The 20272-nt window shown below is 34.8% G+C and overlaps 1 protein-coding gene across 1 annotated transcript in view; it reads left to right on the top strand.

The window, feature by feature from the left end:
* The first annotated feature begins 391 nt into the window (after positions 1-391).
* Positions 392-20272, top strand: part of LOC140444934 (fatty acyl-CoA reductase wat-like) — a 97058-nt gene continuing 77177 nt past the window's right edge. Inside the window, exon 1 of the mRNA XM_072536640.1 lies at positions 392-601. Coding sequence (XP_072392741.1) covers positions 589-601 — 13 coding nt within the window. The 5' untranslated portion in view covers positions 392-588. The remainder of the gene's footprint in view (positions 602-20272) is intronic.

The raw sequence follows: 20272 nt of genomic DNA on the forward strand, positions 1-20272 counted from the left end.
GATTTAGCTGTTTTTATCATCGCATTTTTAAATTTTCCCCATTCTTCTTCTTTCAAGAAGGGAAATAAGATATTAATATCTTGAAAATTCATATTTAACATGTTTCTGGTTTTAATAATAAAATTGTTATTTGGAACATTTATTTTTTATTTTCAATAAATCAGTTTATAAGATGAGTTAAGACATAAAAGTATATACTGATGATGGCCAGTTGAAAAACATTTAAAAATATTGTTTTTAGTTCACACATAGAAGTTGCGTTTTAGTGTTTAAAAAAATATAAACTTTTCCGGTTTTTTTATCACACTCATTAAGTTTTGTCGAATGCAGGTGCTGCTAGGGTATATATTTTCACCTTGAGGTCGACTGTTTTAAATATTAACAAATCATTTCTTCGCTTTTGTTCATCACTTGCCATCGAGAAAGCACCAGTGGGTTGGTACGCTGTGACAAGCTCGACTCTTTCGTTCAATAGTACTATTACTCAGTCAGCGTGGTTTGAGGGTCGACATAGTACGCGAATATCTTTTTAAGTAGATTTGTGAGCGGTCGTGAGTTGCTTGTGCTCGAAGAAAATAGCTCATCAAAATGACAATACCAGGTCAGTGCTATTCATTTATTCTATTAATCTTTTTCAAGAGTTAAATTTTTTATTTATTATAAATTAAATGATAATAAATAATATTTCAATGAACTATTGCTTAGACGTAATACTAGTGCTTGTTTAAATAATGAAAAATCAAAAGTGTCTTTGAAATCCTTACAAAACATTATTTATTTATTTACTAAAATTTTTTAATTGTGTACATATTGTACATTTTAGTAGTTTTTAAAGAAAAATATTTCAGACTTTATGAAAATGATATAAAATACATACGAAACATGTCAAATTTGTTTTATTTCCAAAACAATTGCTAGAATTACATTAAAGAACATTAAAGTTATTTTGGAAAAACCTTTTTCAGCTACTTTTAGAGACAATGGATAAGCATTCTCATCATTTTATATATTTCTTAGGTTTTTTCTTTGTACATTTCTTTGTAATTACTTGCTAATATTTCGCAAAATTTATTTCTATTATATCATTAAATAGTGTTTTGTTTGAAAAACGGTCCATGTTACTTTTTTGTTGGCCAACAGCGCAGTTTCAGAATGCCATAGTTTGAAAGTCCTTTTCTGAAGAGTGTCGTTTTACTGATTTAATAACATTGATAAGGATTTTATGAAATAACATTTGACTGGTAGCTCCCTTTGCTTCGATGCTACCTTCTAGTGTCAGTTATAAGATCTGAAGTTCTTAATACGTGACTCATTTCATAATACGTGAAGAAAAGGGCAGCATATACCAGTTCGCGATCAGATTTTAATACTCTAGGGAAAAGGGTCACAGGTAAATTAGCTCCGGTCATATATGTCTTATAAGAGATAGTTTAAAAATGACTTTAGTAGGTACACAATGAATAGTAATGAATGAGGTTCAGCGTAAATAGAGAATGTTGTCTTCATAAAGCAGGTACTTTGATACATTTTATTAATAAAGTTTTTAATAAATAGTTCTTAAACTTTCTAGTTACCTAAACACAAAACTACTTCTTACTTAAGCTTTTATAACGATATTATCACTAAAGTATAATATACATGTTCCTGTCCCTCCTACTGTCCCAAAAGAGGTTAGTGATGGCTGTGACTGTGAAAGTAATGAGAAATATATATGTGATGAGGCATATGAACCTGATGAAGATCGCTTACCAAAAATTTTTACTTAACAAGAATTCAATGATTTAGTTCTTTTTCTTCTTCTTCTTCCTCTTTATAAGCAATTCTGCTTGTTCATTGGCGGATTAATCTCTTTATGGAAGGTTGTCACTCCATCTTTTACGCAGTAGTTCGACTCTTTTTCTGCTGATTGGTGACTTATCTTTTGTTGTTTTGGTAACAGGGGTCACCCTCATTCTGCTTATGTGGTTATTCCATTCTTTTTTTCTATTTAATGTCCAATCGTTCATACACTGTACGTTACATTTTCTTCTAATGTCTTCACTTCTGTTTCGATCTCTCAGCATATTTCCTGTAATTCTTCTCAGTACTCTGCCGTTTCCAGTAGCCTTTGAGTTGTGGCTATGTCAGGTCTTGTTTTTAAGGCATATGCCATTATTGGTCTTGGACTGGCTTTATAAATTCTTGACCTTATCTCAGTGTAAATCTATCTGTTTCGCCACATGATATTATTAAGGCATCCTACCAATCTATTTGCTTTTTGGACTTTATCTCTCACTTCTTTGTCCAGGCCTTCATAGCTGTAATGATTTAGTTAGAGATTTAAATCTCTCAAAGGATGTTTCAGAAGTTCTTGGATACAGATTAAAATAAAAAAATCTTCTTGCGACGAGTGTTACTTTTTGAGTACATTCAATCAGTGATGGAATATTTTAGAATTAACTATAAATCTGCTGACTAGAGACTCTTTATAGATTCTTCAAGTTAGTTTGAAAGTTGTCCTTTTATCCAATCGAAACAAATACGTTTCAATTCCGTTCATTTAAAAAAACATACGACAAAACAAAGTGGATTTACTAAATTCTCTTATTTTCTTTGTGAATGGGATAGCAGAGGAACAGATAGGTACAATCACTATACAGTGAAATCCTGGAAAACCAAAACCCAGTTGACACCAGGCTCAAAGAATGTCATAGACACCCCATTATTAAACCCCAAACATGTTCTGCTTCCACTTCTACATATTAAACTGGGTTTAATGAAGCAATTCGTGAAAGTGTTAAATCAGGATAAACCATGTTTCCAGTATTTGGGTAAGAAGTTTCCTAAAATAATTTCTGAGAAAATAAAAGCTGGAATTTTTGTGGGTCCGCAAACTAATAATCACTCTGGCTTTGAAAAATGCATGGATACCAAGGAAAACGTGTATGGAGGAGCTTCAAATCAGTTGTTAAGATATTTCTTGGGAACCAAAAACTCTCAATTACAAAAAAGAAGTAAATGGCTTGTTAAGAAGCTTCTAAAATCTAGGTTATCTTATGAGTGTAAAACATTTTCTTCGCTCACACTCAGACTAATTTGTGAAATTACAGTGAAGAACAGGATTAGAGGTTCCACCAAGACATTCAATTAATGGAGCAACGCTATCAAGGCAGGTGGAATATTACTATAATGGCTGACTACCTCTGAAACCTCAAGAGAAACTGTAATCCAGAGGAATCTACATCCAAAACTTCAAGAAAGAGGAAGTTTCTTTTGATTTAATGCCAAGTTACACTATAATAATTTGTGTAATGCTGGTAGATAATTAAAATAGAGTCTTTATTAAGTATGGCCACTATAGCAGATCTGTCTTTTCGTACACAAGTTAGATGGTGGTTTGTGAAAAATCTGTACGTGATAGGAAAAATCCGATGGCAGATTGAGAATGAACAGGACAAACAAATTCTAGAATATGTTTCACTTCTCAATGATCTATCAATTCTTTGTTAAATTGCAGCACTGTGTAATCTTTGTTTAAAAATGGTTTTCAGAGAGAATAAAATACAATATATAATACAAATTACAATAAATTGTGGCTTAATCCCGTATAAACATAGTATCTATAATGTTTTATAATATATTAGATGTTTTCTTTATATTGCTTGTTTATTTTTACAACGGTTTTGAAGAATCCTCAAACATATTTTTTTAAGTGATTACATATTATCAAACTAAGATTTCGGATGTAAAAAGCTTTCGAAGAATTTATATGATGATAAGTTTTTCACGAACGTGAGTCTCCACATTTCGTATTTATGCTAATAATCTATTTCATAATTTTCCAGGATTAAACCAACTAAAATTGGTATTGACCTAAATGACTAATCTGTTATCGATAGGAAATAATAGGTGTATTGATTTAATTCTAAGATCTTTAAATCTTGATTTAGAGGTTGAGAGTGTTATGACATCGAAAACCTTGATTTATTAAATTATTGGATTTATTCTGCCTGCAGATAACTTTCTCCGGTCTCGCAAACTCGAGAAAGAGAAAAATAAAAGGGTGTCTGTGGCTACATTCAAGGTGAAGGTTGTTATCTTATTAAGAGTATATCGAGAAGTTACAGTAAGATATAAATACTGTTTATTTGTGTACTAAGCTACGCTTTGTATAAAGCTTTGTATAAAGCTACGTAGACTTAAAGGTTATTTAAAATGTTTTCTTATATAAAATTGCAACGTTTGTATTAAACACGGCATTTCTTCTACTTATTTTACCTTTTATAATAGACAAACTGATTTTTAAATATGACAAAAATAAATCATTTTAAAGAGTATCCAATTATTTTGTTCTTAGCCCTTCTTAGTACCTTTTTTCATATTTTGATTTATTCGTTTACTACGGTTCTCAATGTCTTATTTTGAAAACGTTGTATGATTTCCAAGTTAGAGTTGCTGGCTACCCAGGATCCAGTACATTTGTTATAGTTTGAGTCCAAGCTGATTTTTTTAGTAAAGATGTGTTTCCTCCATGTTAACTTTTTATCTAGATGTATGCCCAGGTATTTGGTTGTATCTACTTCTACTAAGTGTTTGTTGTCTATGTATATTGGTGAACGGCTCTCTCTTTGCAAGGTAAATGTAGTATGTTTTTCAATTTTATTTAAGTGTGCTTGTAAGTTATGCGAAGCTCTTTGGGGACCTATGTGAGATGCGATCATATATGCGTCATCTGTTAATGTTGCGATTGTTGCTAGTCTAATTGCAGGTAGGTCAGCAGTAAATAACAGGTTTCATAAAAGACCGAGTACACTACCTCGAGGGATACCGGATTCTACTTTAAATAGTTCTGAGCGAACATTTTGTTTTTTACTAGTGAAAAACGATCTGTTACGATACGATTTAATAATTAAATAGTATTGAAATGGAAGATTTTCTTTAGTTTAAAGATAAGTCCTGTATGCTACACTTTGTTGAACGCTTGGCTGATGTCTAGAAAAGCAGCACTTCAGTATCTCTTAGATTGTTACTGATTTGTTTGGCTATATGGTGTGTTTGTTCCATTGTTCCATGTTTGCTATGCAAACTAAATTGATGTTTTGCAATTAAATTTGTTTCTTTTATTATTGGTTTTAATCAAAGTGGACACATTTTTTTAAACAACTTAGATAATAAGGGTAACAGACTAATGGGTTTATATGTGGTTTATTCTTTGGGGCATTTTCCTGATTCTAGTAACATTGTTACATAATTAAATATATCTATTATTGCTATAATTGTTTTTTTAGTTAAGTTTTGCAGGGTTTTTCCAGTGACGAGGTGATATCCAGGAGGCTTTTTTGAACTGACTTCATACTATTCGGATTTCTTCAGGTTTAAATTTTCTGATTGGAAGATCTTTTTGAATAGGTATATAAAAAAATTTGGGATTTCAATATCATCTTCGTCGTTTTGTAAATGTTGTAAGGTTTAAAGACGTTGTTTAGGTGTTCATCAAAGGCTTTTGCCTTTTCATTATTACTTCTGGCCCATGTTTCGGAAGAGTCTCTAAGCGAAGGTAATTATTGTATTGGTCTTTTGAAATAATCTGTTGCTTATTAAGCAACGTCTTTAAACCTTACAATATTGACAAAACGACGAAGATGATATTGCAATCCTAAATTTTCTTGATATACCTTTTCAAATAGATCTCCCGATCAAAAAATTCAAACCTAAAGAAATTCGAATGGTTTTCATGAATAAAATCAATCCAAAAAAAGCTTCTGGATATGACCTAGACACTGGAAAGATCCTACGAAACTTAACTTAGAAAACAATTTTGACAATAACACATATTTAATTCAGTACCCACTTGGGCACATTTTTCCAACCAGTGGAAATGATCATAATGTGTAATGTCTTTATAATTCAGATGCTGCTCTGTTATAACTCCTTTTATTGATTTCATTATATGGTTTTGCTATTTTTTACGAAATCTTCTTTTGTCTATAATTTTTTTTTCAACAATAATTGGATTATCACATTTGGATTTATTGTCGGCAAAATTGGAGGTTGTCTGCTGTTTGAATTATTTTCTTATATTTGTAACGGCTTCTTCAATCTGCTGTGGTTTAGTTTTACGTTTACGTTTAGCTCAATGTTCTCATCAAGTTTTTGTCGGAATAGCTTCCAGTTGGTGTATAGGTTACATAAATGTGATTCTTGGTGTTTTTTTGCTACTTTTGCATGTAGCGTTAATATTATAGGTAAATGATCTAATGAAAGCTCATAGTCATAGCTGATTTCAATTTTTAGGTAATTTAGGTTAATACCTTTTACGATGAAGAAGTCAATCTTCTTCTTAACATGCCATACACCAAAGTGCGTAGGCGATTTTCTCATTACTAGAATTCTGTTCTTGGCGGCGTGACACAGCTCGCCTGTATTGTGTATTCCTGTCCATTCTTTAATATTTCTTAACCAGGATAATTGTTTGAGGCCGGCTCCTCTCCTACCTTCGATCTTCCCTTGTAGGATTAACTGTGGTATTTCATATTTTGCTCCTCTCAATATGTTCCCAAGGTAACCAATCTTGCGTTTTTTAATTAATTTAAAGAGTTCTCTTTCCACGCCGGCTCTCTTAAGGACGTCATCGTTTCGAACTCTATCCACCCAAGGTATGCGCATCATTCTTCTTAATGACCACATTTCAAATGCTTCAAGTTTGTTGATAGATTTTTTTTTAAAGTCCACGTTTCCAGGCCATAAAGCAAGATGGACCATATGTAGCACTTGACCATTCTGTAGCGTATTTCGAAATTTAGGTTTTGATTACATAGGAGCGGTCTGAATTTCACAAAAGCTTGTCTTGCCATTTGTATTCGGGTTTTTATCTCTTGTTGTGGATCCGATTGGTCATTGATTGTGGTGCCAAGGTATTTAAAAGTTTTCACGCGTTTTATGCGATCGTCACCTATGCATATTATCGGGTTTTCTGGAGGGTTTCTGCTAATGACCATATATTTCGTTTTCAAAATGTTGATTTTGAGGCCATATTTTTTACCTATGCTATTCACCTTATCAAGTAATAACTGCTGATCTTCCAAATTATCAGTTATAATTACTGTGTCGTTCGCATAGCGTAGGTTGCTAATTGGTATGCCGTTCACCTTAATGCCTAATTCCGTGTCTTCTAATGCTTCCGCAAATATATTTTCAACATATAAATTAAAAAGCATCGGAGAGAGTATGCAGCCTTGGCGGACACTTTTCCGGATTTCAAATTCATCCGTATATTGGTCTTGATCAATCCTCACCTTTGCCATTTGGTTCCAGTATAGATTCTGAATAATTCTGATCTCCTTCTGGTCAATGTTGGCCCTATGTAGTAGGAAGAAGAAGGAAGAAGTCAATAGCGTCTGGTATTTTCGTGGGATCGAACGGCCAGTAAGTGGGTTCTCCTTTTTTTAATCTTTAAATTGTTACCTGTGGTTGTGTTCATTCCTTCTTATCCCTTAGTGTTTGTGAATCGAGATCCCAATGTATATTTTTAGCATTCTTACTACCTTCACTTATAAATTCATTTCCGTTCCAAGTGCGCTTATGTAGTTATCATACATTGTTCTTTTTTGTTGTTGTGTTTATGCGGGTTATATACTCCTGATAGAATCAATGTGCCTGTGCTACTTTCTATTGCTACCCTGGTTGCTTGTAGGTATTCTTTTTGATAACCTAATTTATAGTACTTTATACTGCTACCAATTATAACTGCTGTTCCTCCATATTTGAGTATTTTGAGGTGTTTTTCTATTGATAAAATGTGTTTCTGCAACTAGATATCTTAGTATGCATCTATTTGTAAACTTTCATAAAAGAACAAATGTGACTTCTTCTATATTTTGCGATATTTTCAAATACTAGTACAAACATTTAAAATCTGATTTTAAAATTGTTGCCTATATAAGGCTGGAATTAAAAAATACATTATTACATTTTAAGATCTAAAAGCAGCTGTGAAAATAAGACTATAATATATTAGGAAAAAGATATTCAAAATTATAAATTGCTACATAGTTTTAAATATAGAACCATAAATCAAACTTACTTTATACCGTTAGCTGTCTAAAAAGTGTATTTGATATAAATGAATCGATATTATCATGAAATGTTACTATAAATATAGCCAAATAAAAATGAATACCGTTAGATTCTAAACCCAGTTTTGTGCTTTAGTTCGTTACCATCGTTAAAATATATGATTCTAGACGAAGAACGCAACGAATTTATAATTATTTGATATCTCTTGAATAAAAAATTTGGAGATTAAAATAACATTAAATCTAGTATGCACGTATGCGTATTTTTTTAGTCTGGCAAAAACATGATCTCGTATTCAATTTCTTTCTTTATGGTCGTACTTAAATTATTTGAAATTGATCGTAATTTGATGTAACTAAAACAATTTTTTTATTTTTAAACTAATATCTTCACTGAATGATTATAAGTACAATTACAAGTAATGACTTTTAGTCGCAACCCACATGCAGATCATCATTCAATCTTCGCTTATCCACTGCTGGACATAGATCTCCCTCATAATTTTCCATCCATTTCGATCTTGTGCCTCTTGCATCCAATTCCTATGATAACGTTTTAGATCGTCAGTCCAACGTGTTGATGGACGACCTCTGCTTCGGTAGGCATCATCTCTTGGTCTCCATTCCAGTATCCGCTTTGTCCATCTATTATCTGTCATTCGAGCCACGTGACCTGCCCAGTTCCATTTCAGTGTTGCTACTCTCTCTACTGCATCAGCCACTCCTGTTCTTTGTCGTAGCTGGCGATTTGGGATCTTGTCTCGTAGTGAAACGCCCAACATAGCACGCTCCATCGCCCTTTGACACACACGGATCTTTTGAACTATTCTTCTTGTCATGGTCAACGTTTCCGCACCGTAAGTTAACACTGGCAAAACACACTGATTAAACGTTTTTCTTTTAAGGCATATTGGTATATCAGACGATTTAAAAATATGGTTGCCGAAGGCTGCCCAAATCAGTCTTATACGACGGAGAAGCTCAACGGTTTGGTTATCTTTTCCTATGCGGATCGCATGACCTAGGTATTTATAGGCCATTACCTGGTCTATGGATCTTGTTCCTACGCATATATCTTCGCTGACTACAAGATTTGTCATCATCTGGGTTTTAGATATATTTATTTTCAATCCCCCTTCTAGTGAGGAAAGGTAGAGCTGATTTAAAAGTTCTTTGGCCTCATCTATCCTATCAGCTATTAGTACAATATCATCTGCAAACCTTAGATGGCTAAGCTTTTCCTATGTTTATGCCCTTGTCGGTCAGTTTTGCCCTTTTACATACATATTCCAAAAGCGTAGTGAACAGTTTCGGCGATATGGTGTCCCCCTGGCGTACTCCACGTTGTATCGGGAATTTCTGGGTTTGACGATCACCCACTCTAACACTGGCTGTTGCGTTTTGGTATATGTGTTTAATTATATTTATATACCGATAGTCAATTCGGCAATCTGTCAAGGCTTCCAACATTTTTTGTTGATTTACGGTGTCGAATGCCTTTTCATAGTCGACAAATATTAAAGCTAGTGGTTTATTATATTTAGCACATGCAGATACAGAGCTTCAATTAAATGGAGCCTAAGTTGAAAAAGTTCACAAAATTACACATTTGGGAACTGTCATAACGGACTAAAACTATTTTTATGAAAATAAAGACATTTCTTTGCAATAATCATCTCAGCTCAGAACTAAGACAAAGAATGGTTAGATGCTATATTTGGTCTGTACTTTTGTATGGAGCAGACGTGTGGACACTAAAAGTATCAAGTACGAAAATAATTAAAGCATAGGAAATGTGAATTCATAGACGGATGCTGAAGATAGCTTGGGCAGCAAGGAAAACTAATCAGGAAGTACCAAGGAGAGTCAACAAAGATATAGAATTGCTAAAGAATGTTAAACATCGGAAAATGTCTTATCTGGTATATATAGTAAGAGGACAATCAAGAAAAATTCCTAGAGTATTGGGTGTCTTCAATTCTCAGTGATAGATTTAGTGACAAATTCTACACAATGTATTCTTGATTACTTGAATACCAAAAAAAGTTTGTCACCTTTTATCAGATGAACTCACTGTACTTTTCAATCAAATATATGATACCAGTGAAATTCCATCGGACTGGCTAAAATCGATCTTTATTCCTCTACCTAAGAAACCAAACGTTAAAAAATGTAGCGATTGTAGACTCATTAGTTTAATGAGCCATGCCGTTAAAATACTGTTGCATATTCTTCTAAACCGAATTAACAAGTGCGAAGAAATAATTAGTCAAGAGCAGTTCGGGTTCCGGAGATGCCTTGGAACTAGAGAAGCACTATTTTCTATGCAAACACTCCTTCAACGATGTTAGGAGGTAAGAAAACCCGTATATATGTGCTTCATTGATTTTGAAAAGGCATTTGATCGCGTTCAGGATACCAGACTAATTACTGCCTTGCAGAGCATCCAACTAGATGAGAAAGACATCAAACTTATTGCCAAACTTTACTGGAACCAAACAGCCATTATTAATACCAACAACAGAGAATCAAAGCCAATCAGTATTGAACGAGGCGTAAGACAAGGCTGTATACTATCTCCCACCCTCTTTAACGTGTATTCTGAGAATCTATTTAGGGAAGCTTTAAAAGATCAAAAAGGAATTATCATAGGAGGAGAAATAATCAACAATATACGGTACGCCGACGATACTGTGATTCCAGCTGAAAACATCGGCGATCTGCAGGAGCTAATCAATAGAGTTGACATGGAATGCACAAATTGGGGACTGTCGATAAATATCGATAAAACTAAATACATGGTGACCAGTAAAGTGGATATCGGCGCAACCCAACTGATATTAAACCAACAACCGCTGCAGAGAGTTCAGAGATTCAAATACCTTGGATGTTGGATTACCCAAAATCTAGATCCGTCCTTCGAAATTCGATGTAGAATTGAACAGGCAAGAAACTCATTTCAAAAATTCAAGCCTCTATTATACAATAACTCATTAAATTTGGAAATCCGTGAAAAGTTTACAAGATGTTACGTGTGGTCTGTACTTTTGTATGGATGTGAAACTTGGACTTTAAACGCCGATATCATGAATAAAATCGAGGCGTTTGAGATGTGGTTGTATCGAAGGATACTAAAAATTCCATGGACTAGCGGAACTAGAAACGAAGAAGTTCTTCGAAGAATGGGACATCAACGAACTCTATTAAATATTATTAAGACGCGTAAACTAGAATATCTTGGACATATAATCAGAGGACCAAGATATGAGTTCCTTCGGCTAATTCTCAACGGTAAAATCGAAGGAAAGAAATGGATAGGACGGAAGAAACTCTCTTGGTTGAGGAATTTGCGGCAGTGGACAGGTTTGACAACGGACCAATTGCTACACGTAGCGCAAGACCGAGATCAGTATAAAAATATTATAAGCATGGTAGTCGCCGACGTTCCGTAGGGATATGGCACTCTAAGAAGAAGATCAGATGAGCACAACCAGCTTCAATGAACTAGTCATGCTAATTGGACCAGCTATAGTGGAGAACAATACCAATTTACGACTTTATATACATGTGTAGGAGAGATTGAGATTTAAACTACTTTTATGAATCGCAGGTCTTTGCTTAAATTCTTCTTTTAACTTTACCACGCAAGTTTCTACACTCTTATTCTTAGTATGCCTGTCCGTTCTGAATATTGGCGATAATTCTGGCTATGATGACTTTGTTGGTTGCTATACGGAATGTGTTGACGTCTTTCTATACCATGCTCTCAGGTTAGCAGGCCAGGATCTTCGTCCTGGGGCCATTTTTCCTTCAATTTTACCTTACAAAATGCATTGGAGTAGCTCATATCTGCCTTAATTTCTCATTATATGTCCCAAGTACTGCAGCTTACGGCCCTTCACGAAGTTGACCAAATCCGCGGTTGTGTTTATCCTCGGTAGTACAGACTTTGTCTGTTTATGGTCAGGATCCTTCTGTATAACCATACCTCAACAGCCTGAAGTTTTGATAGAGGTTCCGCCTTTAATGTCCACGTTTCTACTCCGTACAGAAGCACTGAGTACACGTAACATTTAAGGAGCATTATTTTTGTCTCTAGCGTGAGGTCATGGAAGACGTCTCTTAAACACAGAACTCATAGTCAAGAATTCACTTTTTGCCTTTCCGATGCGATATTTAATCTCTTGGCTATTGTCCCACGACTCTTTGATTTATAGTTCCCGAGTAGGACAGATTTGATCTAGTTATGTTTTCCTTGCCGATGATCATTAGCTTGGTTTTGCTGGTTTATATCCAGTCCATATGTTCTACTATGGAATTCCATTATAATATAATATATTATAATTATAAATTATAATTGCCAGAATGATTTTCAATCTCCGATAGGAGCGGAACTTAAAGAAGATATATTCTACTTCTTTCAATCAACGATTGTAAATTGGTAATTTTCTCTCAAAAATATTCGCACGCCACGAGTGTCATATGCCAAAGTTGAGAGCGAGCTAAACTATCGGCCGATAAACAATAGTCGTCATACACTGATTATACAGCCGATAGTTGGCCGGCAGATTAGTTTGAAGGCAATCGGGAAGCCAATCAAACTTTTTTATCTGCCGAGACTGTGCGCATGTGCATATCTCTCCGTGCTGATAAGAAGCCACAAAACTATCGGCCGATAAAACATCTGCAATCTAAGAGATCCCTAACTAGATACCATAGAGTCAGATAGGTTTTAAAATCCGGTTGTAGATCAATAGATAGATCCTTGACGATGAAGCATGGAGAGCGAAAAAAGCAGATCTACATAAATTAAAAGTGTTCGAAAGATGGGGCTGCCATATAACTGGAGCTGGGTATAACGTATATACGTCTGTAGAACTGTTGCGAAGAATAATCAAATCACAGATAATACGAATAGCGAAAAAGAGAAAACTGATGCCAGATGTGATTTGCTACGTATAAAAATGGAAGAAAAGATAAAAGGCATTGGAAGATAGAATTTCTTGGCTTAAAAATTTAAGGGAGTAATTTAATATCAGTTTAACTCAACACAGGGCAGCTGTGAATAAAGTTAGAATCGCTTTAATTATTTCCAACCTCCGATAGTCGAAAGAACTGCACGAAGAAGAAGTATGCACTATAAACGGGCAGGTTTTTTTCGATTTTCCAGTAATTTTTTGTCTAAAAACTAATTTTAAACTTTGCCGATATCCATAACGTTTTATTTAAATGTAGTCTGCGTGGGGCGAGCACCTGACAGTAAATAATGACAACGCATTTTAATCTAAGCACGATATGGACAAGCTAATGAACCTTGGATGATGCATATATTATCGGTAGTGTTACTTAATACATTTTTTATGATCTTGAAACCTGTGGATTATTGGCTTGTGTTTTTTAATTAATATAAATCATTTAAACTAAGATGGGTATGTCCAATACCGGAATTGATTATAAATAAATTTTAAGAATTTTCGTATTTGTCTAGTCAATGCCAGTTTTCTCCAAGTATAAACTATATGCTTATAATAGAGGTCAAATATTCGAAATATCTCGTTTATTGAATGATATAGAGATGTATTATATTATATATACATATATATATATATATATATATATATATATATATATATAAAATAAAACAATACAAAAGAAAATTAAAAAGACAAAAGCTTTTTTAAACGAGAACCCCAATTTAGTTGTTCTGAAACCTGACAAAACTAACAAGACTGTTATTATGGAGTCCGAAGACTATGACAGTAAAATGGATTCTCTATTGAATGACAACACAACATACCGTGAAATGAAAAATGATCCTACAAATATTTTCCAAAAAAGAAATAACGAATTAGTCGACAGATGGGAAAAAATGTGCTACATCTCACCTAACACTGCTAATTCGCTCAAGATACATAATGCTGTAATTCCAAAAATATACGGTCTACCCAAAACACATAAAGAGGGTGTGCCGCTGCGACCTATTGTTTCATGCATTCAGTCTCCTTTTGAAAACCTTTCAAAATATTTGAAGAACATTATTTCCAACGTAATAAATAAAAATCCACACTATTTAAAAGACGCTGATCACCTGAAATTAAAACTCAAAAATATACATTTACCTCCAAATTATAAATTAGTTTCTCTCGATGTGGTATCTTTATACACCAATATTCCAATAGCTTTAGCGAAAGACATTATTAAAAAAAAGTGGAATAAAATCAAACCGTTCACAGACATCCCTCTAGAAGAATTTCTGCTAGCAGTCGAAACAACATTAAAGTCAACCTATTTCCTATATAAAAACAAAATCTTCCAACAAACAGATGGATGTGCTATGGGTGCTAGCATATCCAGTGCCATCGCTCAATTAGTTTTAGAGCATCTAGAGGAAATTGTTTTAAATAAAATAGATTTTGATATACCTTTTTTCTATCGCTATATAGATGACTGCTTGAGCGCAGCACCAGAGGATAAAATGGATATTTTACTAAATGAATTCAATAACTTTCACCAAAAACTAAAATTTACATTAGAAATTGAAAAAAATCATCAAATTAATTTTCTGGACCTGACCTTACATAGAGAAAACAGCACTATAACTACTTCATGGTACACCAAAAAAACCTGGTCATCGAGATATCTGAATTTCAACTCTCATCATCCCCTGTCTCAAAAGAAATCAGTAGTTATCGGACTCGCCGATAGAGCTATTAGATTATCCGATCCTATTAATAGACCTCAGGCCATTAAAAAAGCAAAAACAGCACTAACACTTAATTCATACCCACACCACCTTATCGACAACACTTTCAAATCGCGACTGCATAAATTTTACAATAACAATAATAACAATGAAACCAACACGGTAAAGAAAAACTATATGTCTCTTCCCTATATAAAAGGATTATCAGAACAAATTGCAAATCTTCTGTCAAAACATAATATTATGGTTGCTCATAAAGGGCACAATCTTTTGAAAAAGAATTTTACAAGATTAAAAACAAAAACCCCTCTATTACACTCAGTGTAGTGAACTAGTGAGTGAACTAGAAGTGACTAGTGAGTGTAGTAGTGTCTGGGGGCTCGGGAGACTGAGACCTCGGAAGCCTTGAAGAAGACATCAGAGAGGATGTCGAAAGCTCGGCAAAATGTATATCGACGCGGTTTAACCCGGAAGACTGGTGAGTTTAATATTAATTTTTATAATAGTATTAATCTTAGCTCTAAGTTTAATATATATGTATATATATATATATATATATATATATATATATATATATATATATATATATATATATATATATATATATATATATATATAGCAAGGAGTGCTACCATCAGTTTAAATTTCAAAAGTATTCAGCAAGTAAATGCAGAGTCAAAACTTTTTTGTGAACTAAAGAAGCTTTTACAAAATTAAAAAAAAAGCGAAACGTATACATTAACCGCTGTGGATGCGATGATAAAAATCTTCCAGAAGTTGCGCGGAATGGGGGTTAACCAGAAATGGAATCCTACTGTTGTCTGTCATCGGGAATGCTTTTAAAATATTAAAATGGAAAGAGGTAATGAAGCAACAAGGCAACAATACGGAGGGGGTGTAACCCCTTTAGTATTTGCGGATGACCTCGCTATACTGGTAGTGGTGCGAAACACCTGAAGGGGCTGCAGGTAAGACCACGGCTACAGTTCTCAAGGGACCAAGAAAACGGTACAGGATAACATTCCAATGTGCAGAAAAGTGAGTGGTTCCAAAGAAATAAGATGTTTAAGTGTGACTCTAAGTCAAAACGGAGGGTGAGGAAGTACGTAACTCAAGTAACGTAACGTAACGTAACGAAGGCAGTAACTCAAAAGGCTGTGGCAGGATCTGCCGTGTTGAAAGGAATCTTGCCTAACATCGAAGGGCCCCAAACTAAGAGAAGGAGGGCCCTTTGTCCTATAGGCAGCGCCTATCTGGGGTACTACAGTTATAACAAAAACATACAGAAGGCAGCTCACCTGAAAAAATAGGAAGAGTCTATTTAGGGTGGCATGTGGATACAGAACAGTCTCTGCCGAAGCATTGGGTGTTATCACCGGGTGTATTCCGTTGTACATGCTAGTGAAGGAAAGAGGAGGAGCTTAAGAGAGAAAAAATGAAGATAGAGCAACATAAAGTTTAAAAATTAAGAAAGGGATAAGTCAATTATGGTATGGCAAGAAGAATTGGTCGAGTTCAGAAGGGCAGAATATAAGGCAGAAGCAGACGAAGCAAGATTGAACATAAACAAGGAACAAACAGAGAAACAGAAGAATTCAATCGTAGCAAAAATGTGTGAGAATGTGTCAGAATTATGCGTGAATGAGAGATCGGCTAAATGCCGTGTTCACGTTGCGTCAAAATCAGGTAGGTCTGGTCAGTAATTCATGATTAAGGAGGGTATTTTTTTAGCAGGTAGATTTCTGGCATTGACGGCGATGGTGTCTGAACAACCCCTGCGTTCGGTATTAGATATCATCGTGGCCACGTTGGAGGAATCCTGCATAACCGACGTTGAAAGGCGGTTCTGCCTTTTAGGACCGAGGTATGTTTCGAACATTTTGACCAAACCCTCTAAAAAAGATGGAAAAAAAGTATGGAAAGTGGTAGATATGTACACAATTTCGACTCTGACCAGGCAGATTAAAATATTGTTAAGAATTTCCTAACATCCTCTTGTATCTTTTATCAAGCGCATATTTTAAAATTTATTTAATTCACCATCGATGAGAAGCCTTTTGTCTTAATTTTTCTTCGAATAGACTTCGCTCCATTTATTATTCTTCTCAGACACCACAAATTTATATAAAATTCAAATTTTTCAAAACATCCTCTGTTTTTTAGTCAATTTTATATAAATTCGGAAATTGTAATAATGAATATAATGAGTGACGTTTACGTCAATAGTCTAGTGAGTGACGTTCCAAGCATAACGTGGACATGTCAAATAATCAGCCATTTTTCTGGATGAGACGTTAAATCAGGAAGTATATTTGGATTAGCTGGACAACCTTTTAATACTGGAATTAGGTAACCTTTATTTGGATCAAAGGCGTCAAATGTATTTTCAACATGAAATGGCTGGTTTACCAATAATTTTTTGGCCCAAATCACGCGATTTGTCGCGTTTTAGTGGACTAGTTTTTCTGGGCCTTAATAGCTTCGAGAACTTCCTCTATGGTTGGAGCTTTTACTTCAACTTCGTTCTCTTCTACATGGTTCGTACCCATTTCATCTTCCATATCTACTTGTGTTCCAAGTAGGGTCTGAAAATAATGCTTCCAGGTTTCTGTGACTTTCTGTTGGTCACTGATTATTTGCCCACTTTCATCTTTGCATAGGCTTGTTTGAGGTTTATATCCACTTTTTATCTTTTTTAGGTATTCGTAAGCTCCTCTAGTTTCGTTTTTTTTAAATTTTGTTCCATTTCTTCTATTTGTCGATTTTCATAAGCTCTCTTTTTGTTTCTGCATATCTTGTCTGCTTTCCGTCTTGCGACTTCAAATGATGTTCGTCTTTCCCGTGTTCTTCTTGTTATGTACATTTTGTGCGCTTCGTTTCTTTCTTCTATCGCTTGCCTGCACTCGTCATCAAACCATGTTCCTCTTCTCTTCTTTTTCTTGTTTCCCACGGTGGACGCTGCTGCTGTCAGCACTGCTGTTTTGATATTATTCCATTTGCTCTCTATGGAGTGCAGTTCTTGTGTCCTTAGCTCATTTGTGACTTCTTGCTCGAACTTCTCTCTACATTCCTGAGTCTTCAGTTTTTCCAGGTCTAGTTTGTTTGTTCTTTGTTGTCTTTCGTTTCTTTCTCTGTTAACTCTGCACCTAAATTTGGTTTGCAGTAAAAGATGGTCTGATCCACAGCATGCTCCTCGTCGTGTTCTCACATCAGAGATACTACTGGCTGCCCTTTTGTCTATCATCACATGGTCAATTTGATTGGTTGTGGTTCCATCTGGTGAGATCCACGTCATCGGGAGTTGACGAGATTCCAGCAGAACTGTATAAGGTAGGTGGCAACCACCTATCAAGTCATATCCACGCGCTTATCAAAGAAATATGGCAAGAAGAGAAAATACCCGACGAATGGAAGAAAAGTATAGTATGCCCAATCTATAAAAAAGGAGACAAACTCCAGTGCAAAAACTACCGTGGAATTTCTCTACTATGTACAGCGTATAAAGTCCTCACGTATATTATAAACCAGCGACTCCAACCACTAGCAGAAAATATTATTGGAGAATATCAGACGGGCTTCAGACGGGGAAGATCAACAATGGATCAAATATTTACAGTCAAGCAGGTCTTGAGCAAATCGTGGGAACACGACATTGATGTTCACAACGTGTTTGTAGACTTCAAACAGGCATACGATTCAGTCAAAAGGGACAGACTATACTATATATTGGCAGAATTAGCAATACCACATAAGCTGATTAGACTCATTAAAGCCACAATGGATGAAACTCAGGCATGTGTACGAATACAAAACAACCGGACAGACTTTTTCAAAATCTCGCAGGGACTAAAGCAGGGAGATGGGCTGGCACCAACATTGTTTAACCTGGCACTGGAGTATGCGGTTAGGCAAATGCAAACTGGACGAGAAAACCTACTGACCAATAAAACGGTTCAACTGGCTGCCTACGCCGATGATATTAATATTATGAGTAGAACATCAACAGGAGCACAGGAAGCATACGCAGAGTTAAAAACACAAACGAAAAGGCTAGGTCTGGAAATTAACACAGAAAAAACAAAAATAATGGTACAGACGAGAAGAAATATAATCCCACAAAACATTATGCATGAAGATGACATTGAAACGGTTGGAAAGTTTACATACCTGGGAGTAGAAATATATGCCGATAGAGCAGAGGATGGAGAAATACGAAAAAGGATAACGCAGGCAAACAAAGCTTATTTTGCCCTCTCCCATATATTTCGGTCTAAAAGTGTCCACCGAAATACAAAGATGAGAATCTATAAAACTTTAATTCGGCCAATAGCATGTTATGGCAGCGAAGCATGGGTCCTGAAAGAAACATCCAAAAACAAACTCGACACATTCGAAAGGAAAGTACTGAGGAGAATACTAGGACCTGTGAGGGAAAACGGAATCTTCAGAATTCGATATAACAACGAGCTCTATCAACTGTATAAGGAAACACCCCTGTCAGACTTCATTAGAATACAAAGATTGCAATGGGCCGGACATGTGATACGAATGGGAGAGGATAGGCTACCAAAACGAGCACTGAACGCCAGAATGCAGGGAAAGAGACCAGTTGGAAAGCCAAGAAAGCGCTGGGAAGACACAGTAAGCAGCGACGCACAAGCCCTTTTAGGAGTCCGTGTATGGAGAAGAGCAGCCACAGACAGACAAGGGTGGAGGCAAAAAATAAAGGAGGCCAAGGCTCATTTTGGGCTGTAGTGCCGTAGAAGAAGAAGTGGACTAGTTATGGTATTTATAGTTTTACAGTTTAAGCATTTGTCTTATCTGTCGTACTATATATGTTTCTTTTATCTTGGTGTGTTATACAAGTCAATGTTTATAACTTCACTCATACTTCAATAATGACTTCATTTTATATTGTTAATCAAATAATAGACATACTATCTACATAACATATCCAATTTTGTTCGATGGGCCTTTCTAAAACCTTCACTTTATTTTTATTATATTATGGTTACGTTTTGATTTAATATTTTGCTCGGTTGCAACTCTAAAATATCAATATATTATATAATACCGGTAAACGGTAAGACGAACTTGAACTTACTAATATTCTTCAGTTTTTGATTTATGGTAAGTTTTATTATTTGTTATTTACGTTTGTGGTTGATGAACTCGAGTTGAAAGAATTTTTGATGATGAAAGAAATTAAAATTGACATTCCAATATTATCTAGTACCTTATTTTGCTTGAAAATACGTTTATTTTGATGTTTTGACTTGTTCTGACTATTTTCCAGTTTATCGATACGATATGAATAGTCACAAAAAGGAATGGAAATATGGACCAGTTTTTTCCTGATAAAATACCAAAGTATAGTTTACAAGTAAAATAAGAAAAAGCAGTTGATGTTGGAAAATTGATAGTAAAACATTATAATTTAAACTGGAAGAGTATTGAAGAATTAAGTTATTTTAATTAAACACGTTTTAGAACGAGACAACTTTAGAAAACATCC

Source organism: Diabrotica undecimpunctata, chromosome 7, assembly GCF_040954645.1.
Source record: "Diabrotica undecimpunctata isolate CICGRU chromosome 7, icDiaUnde3, whole genome shotgun sequence".
NCBI lineage: Eukaryota > Metazoa > Arthropoda > Insecta > Coleoptera > Chrysomelidae > Diabrotica > Diabrotica undecimpunctata.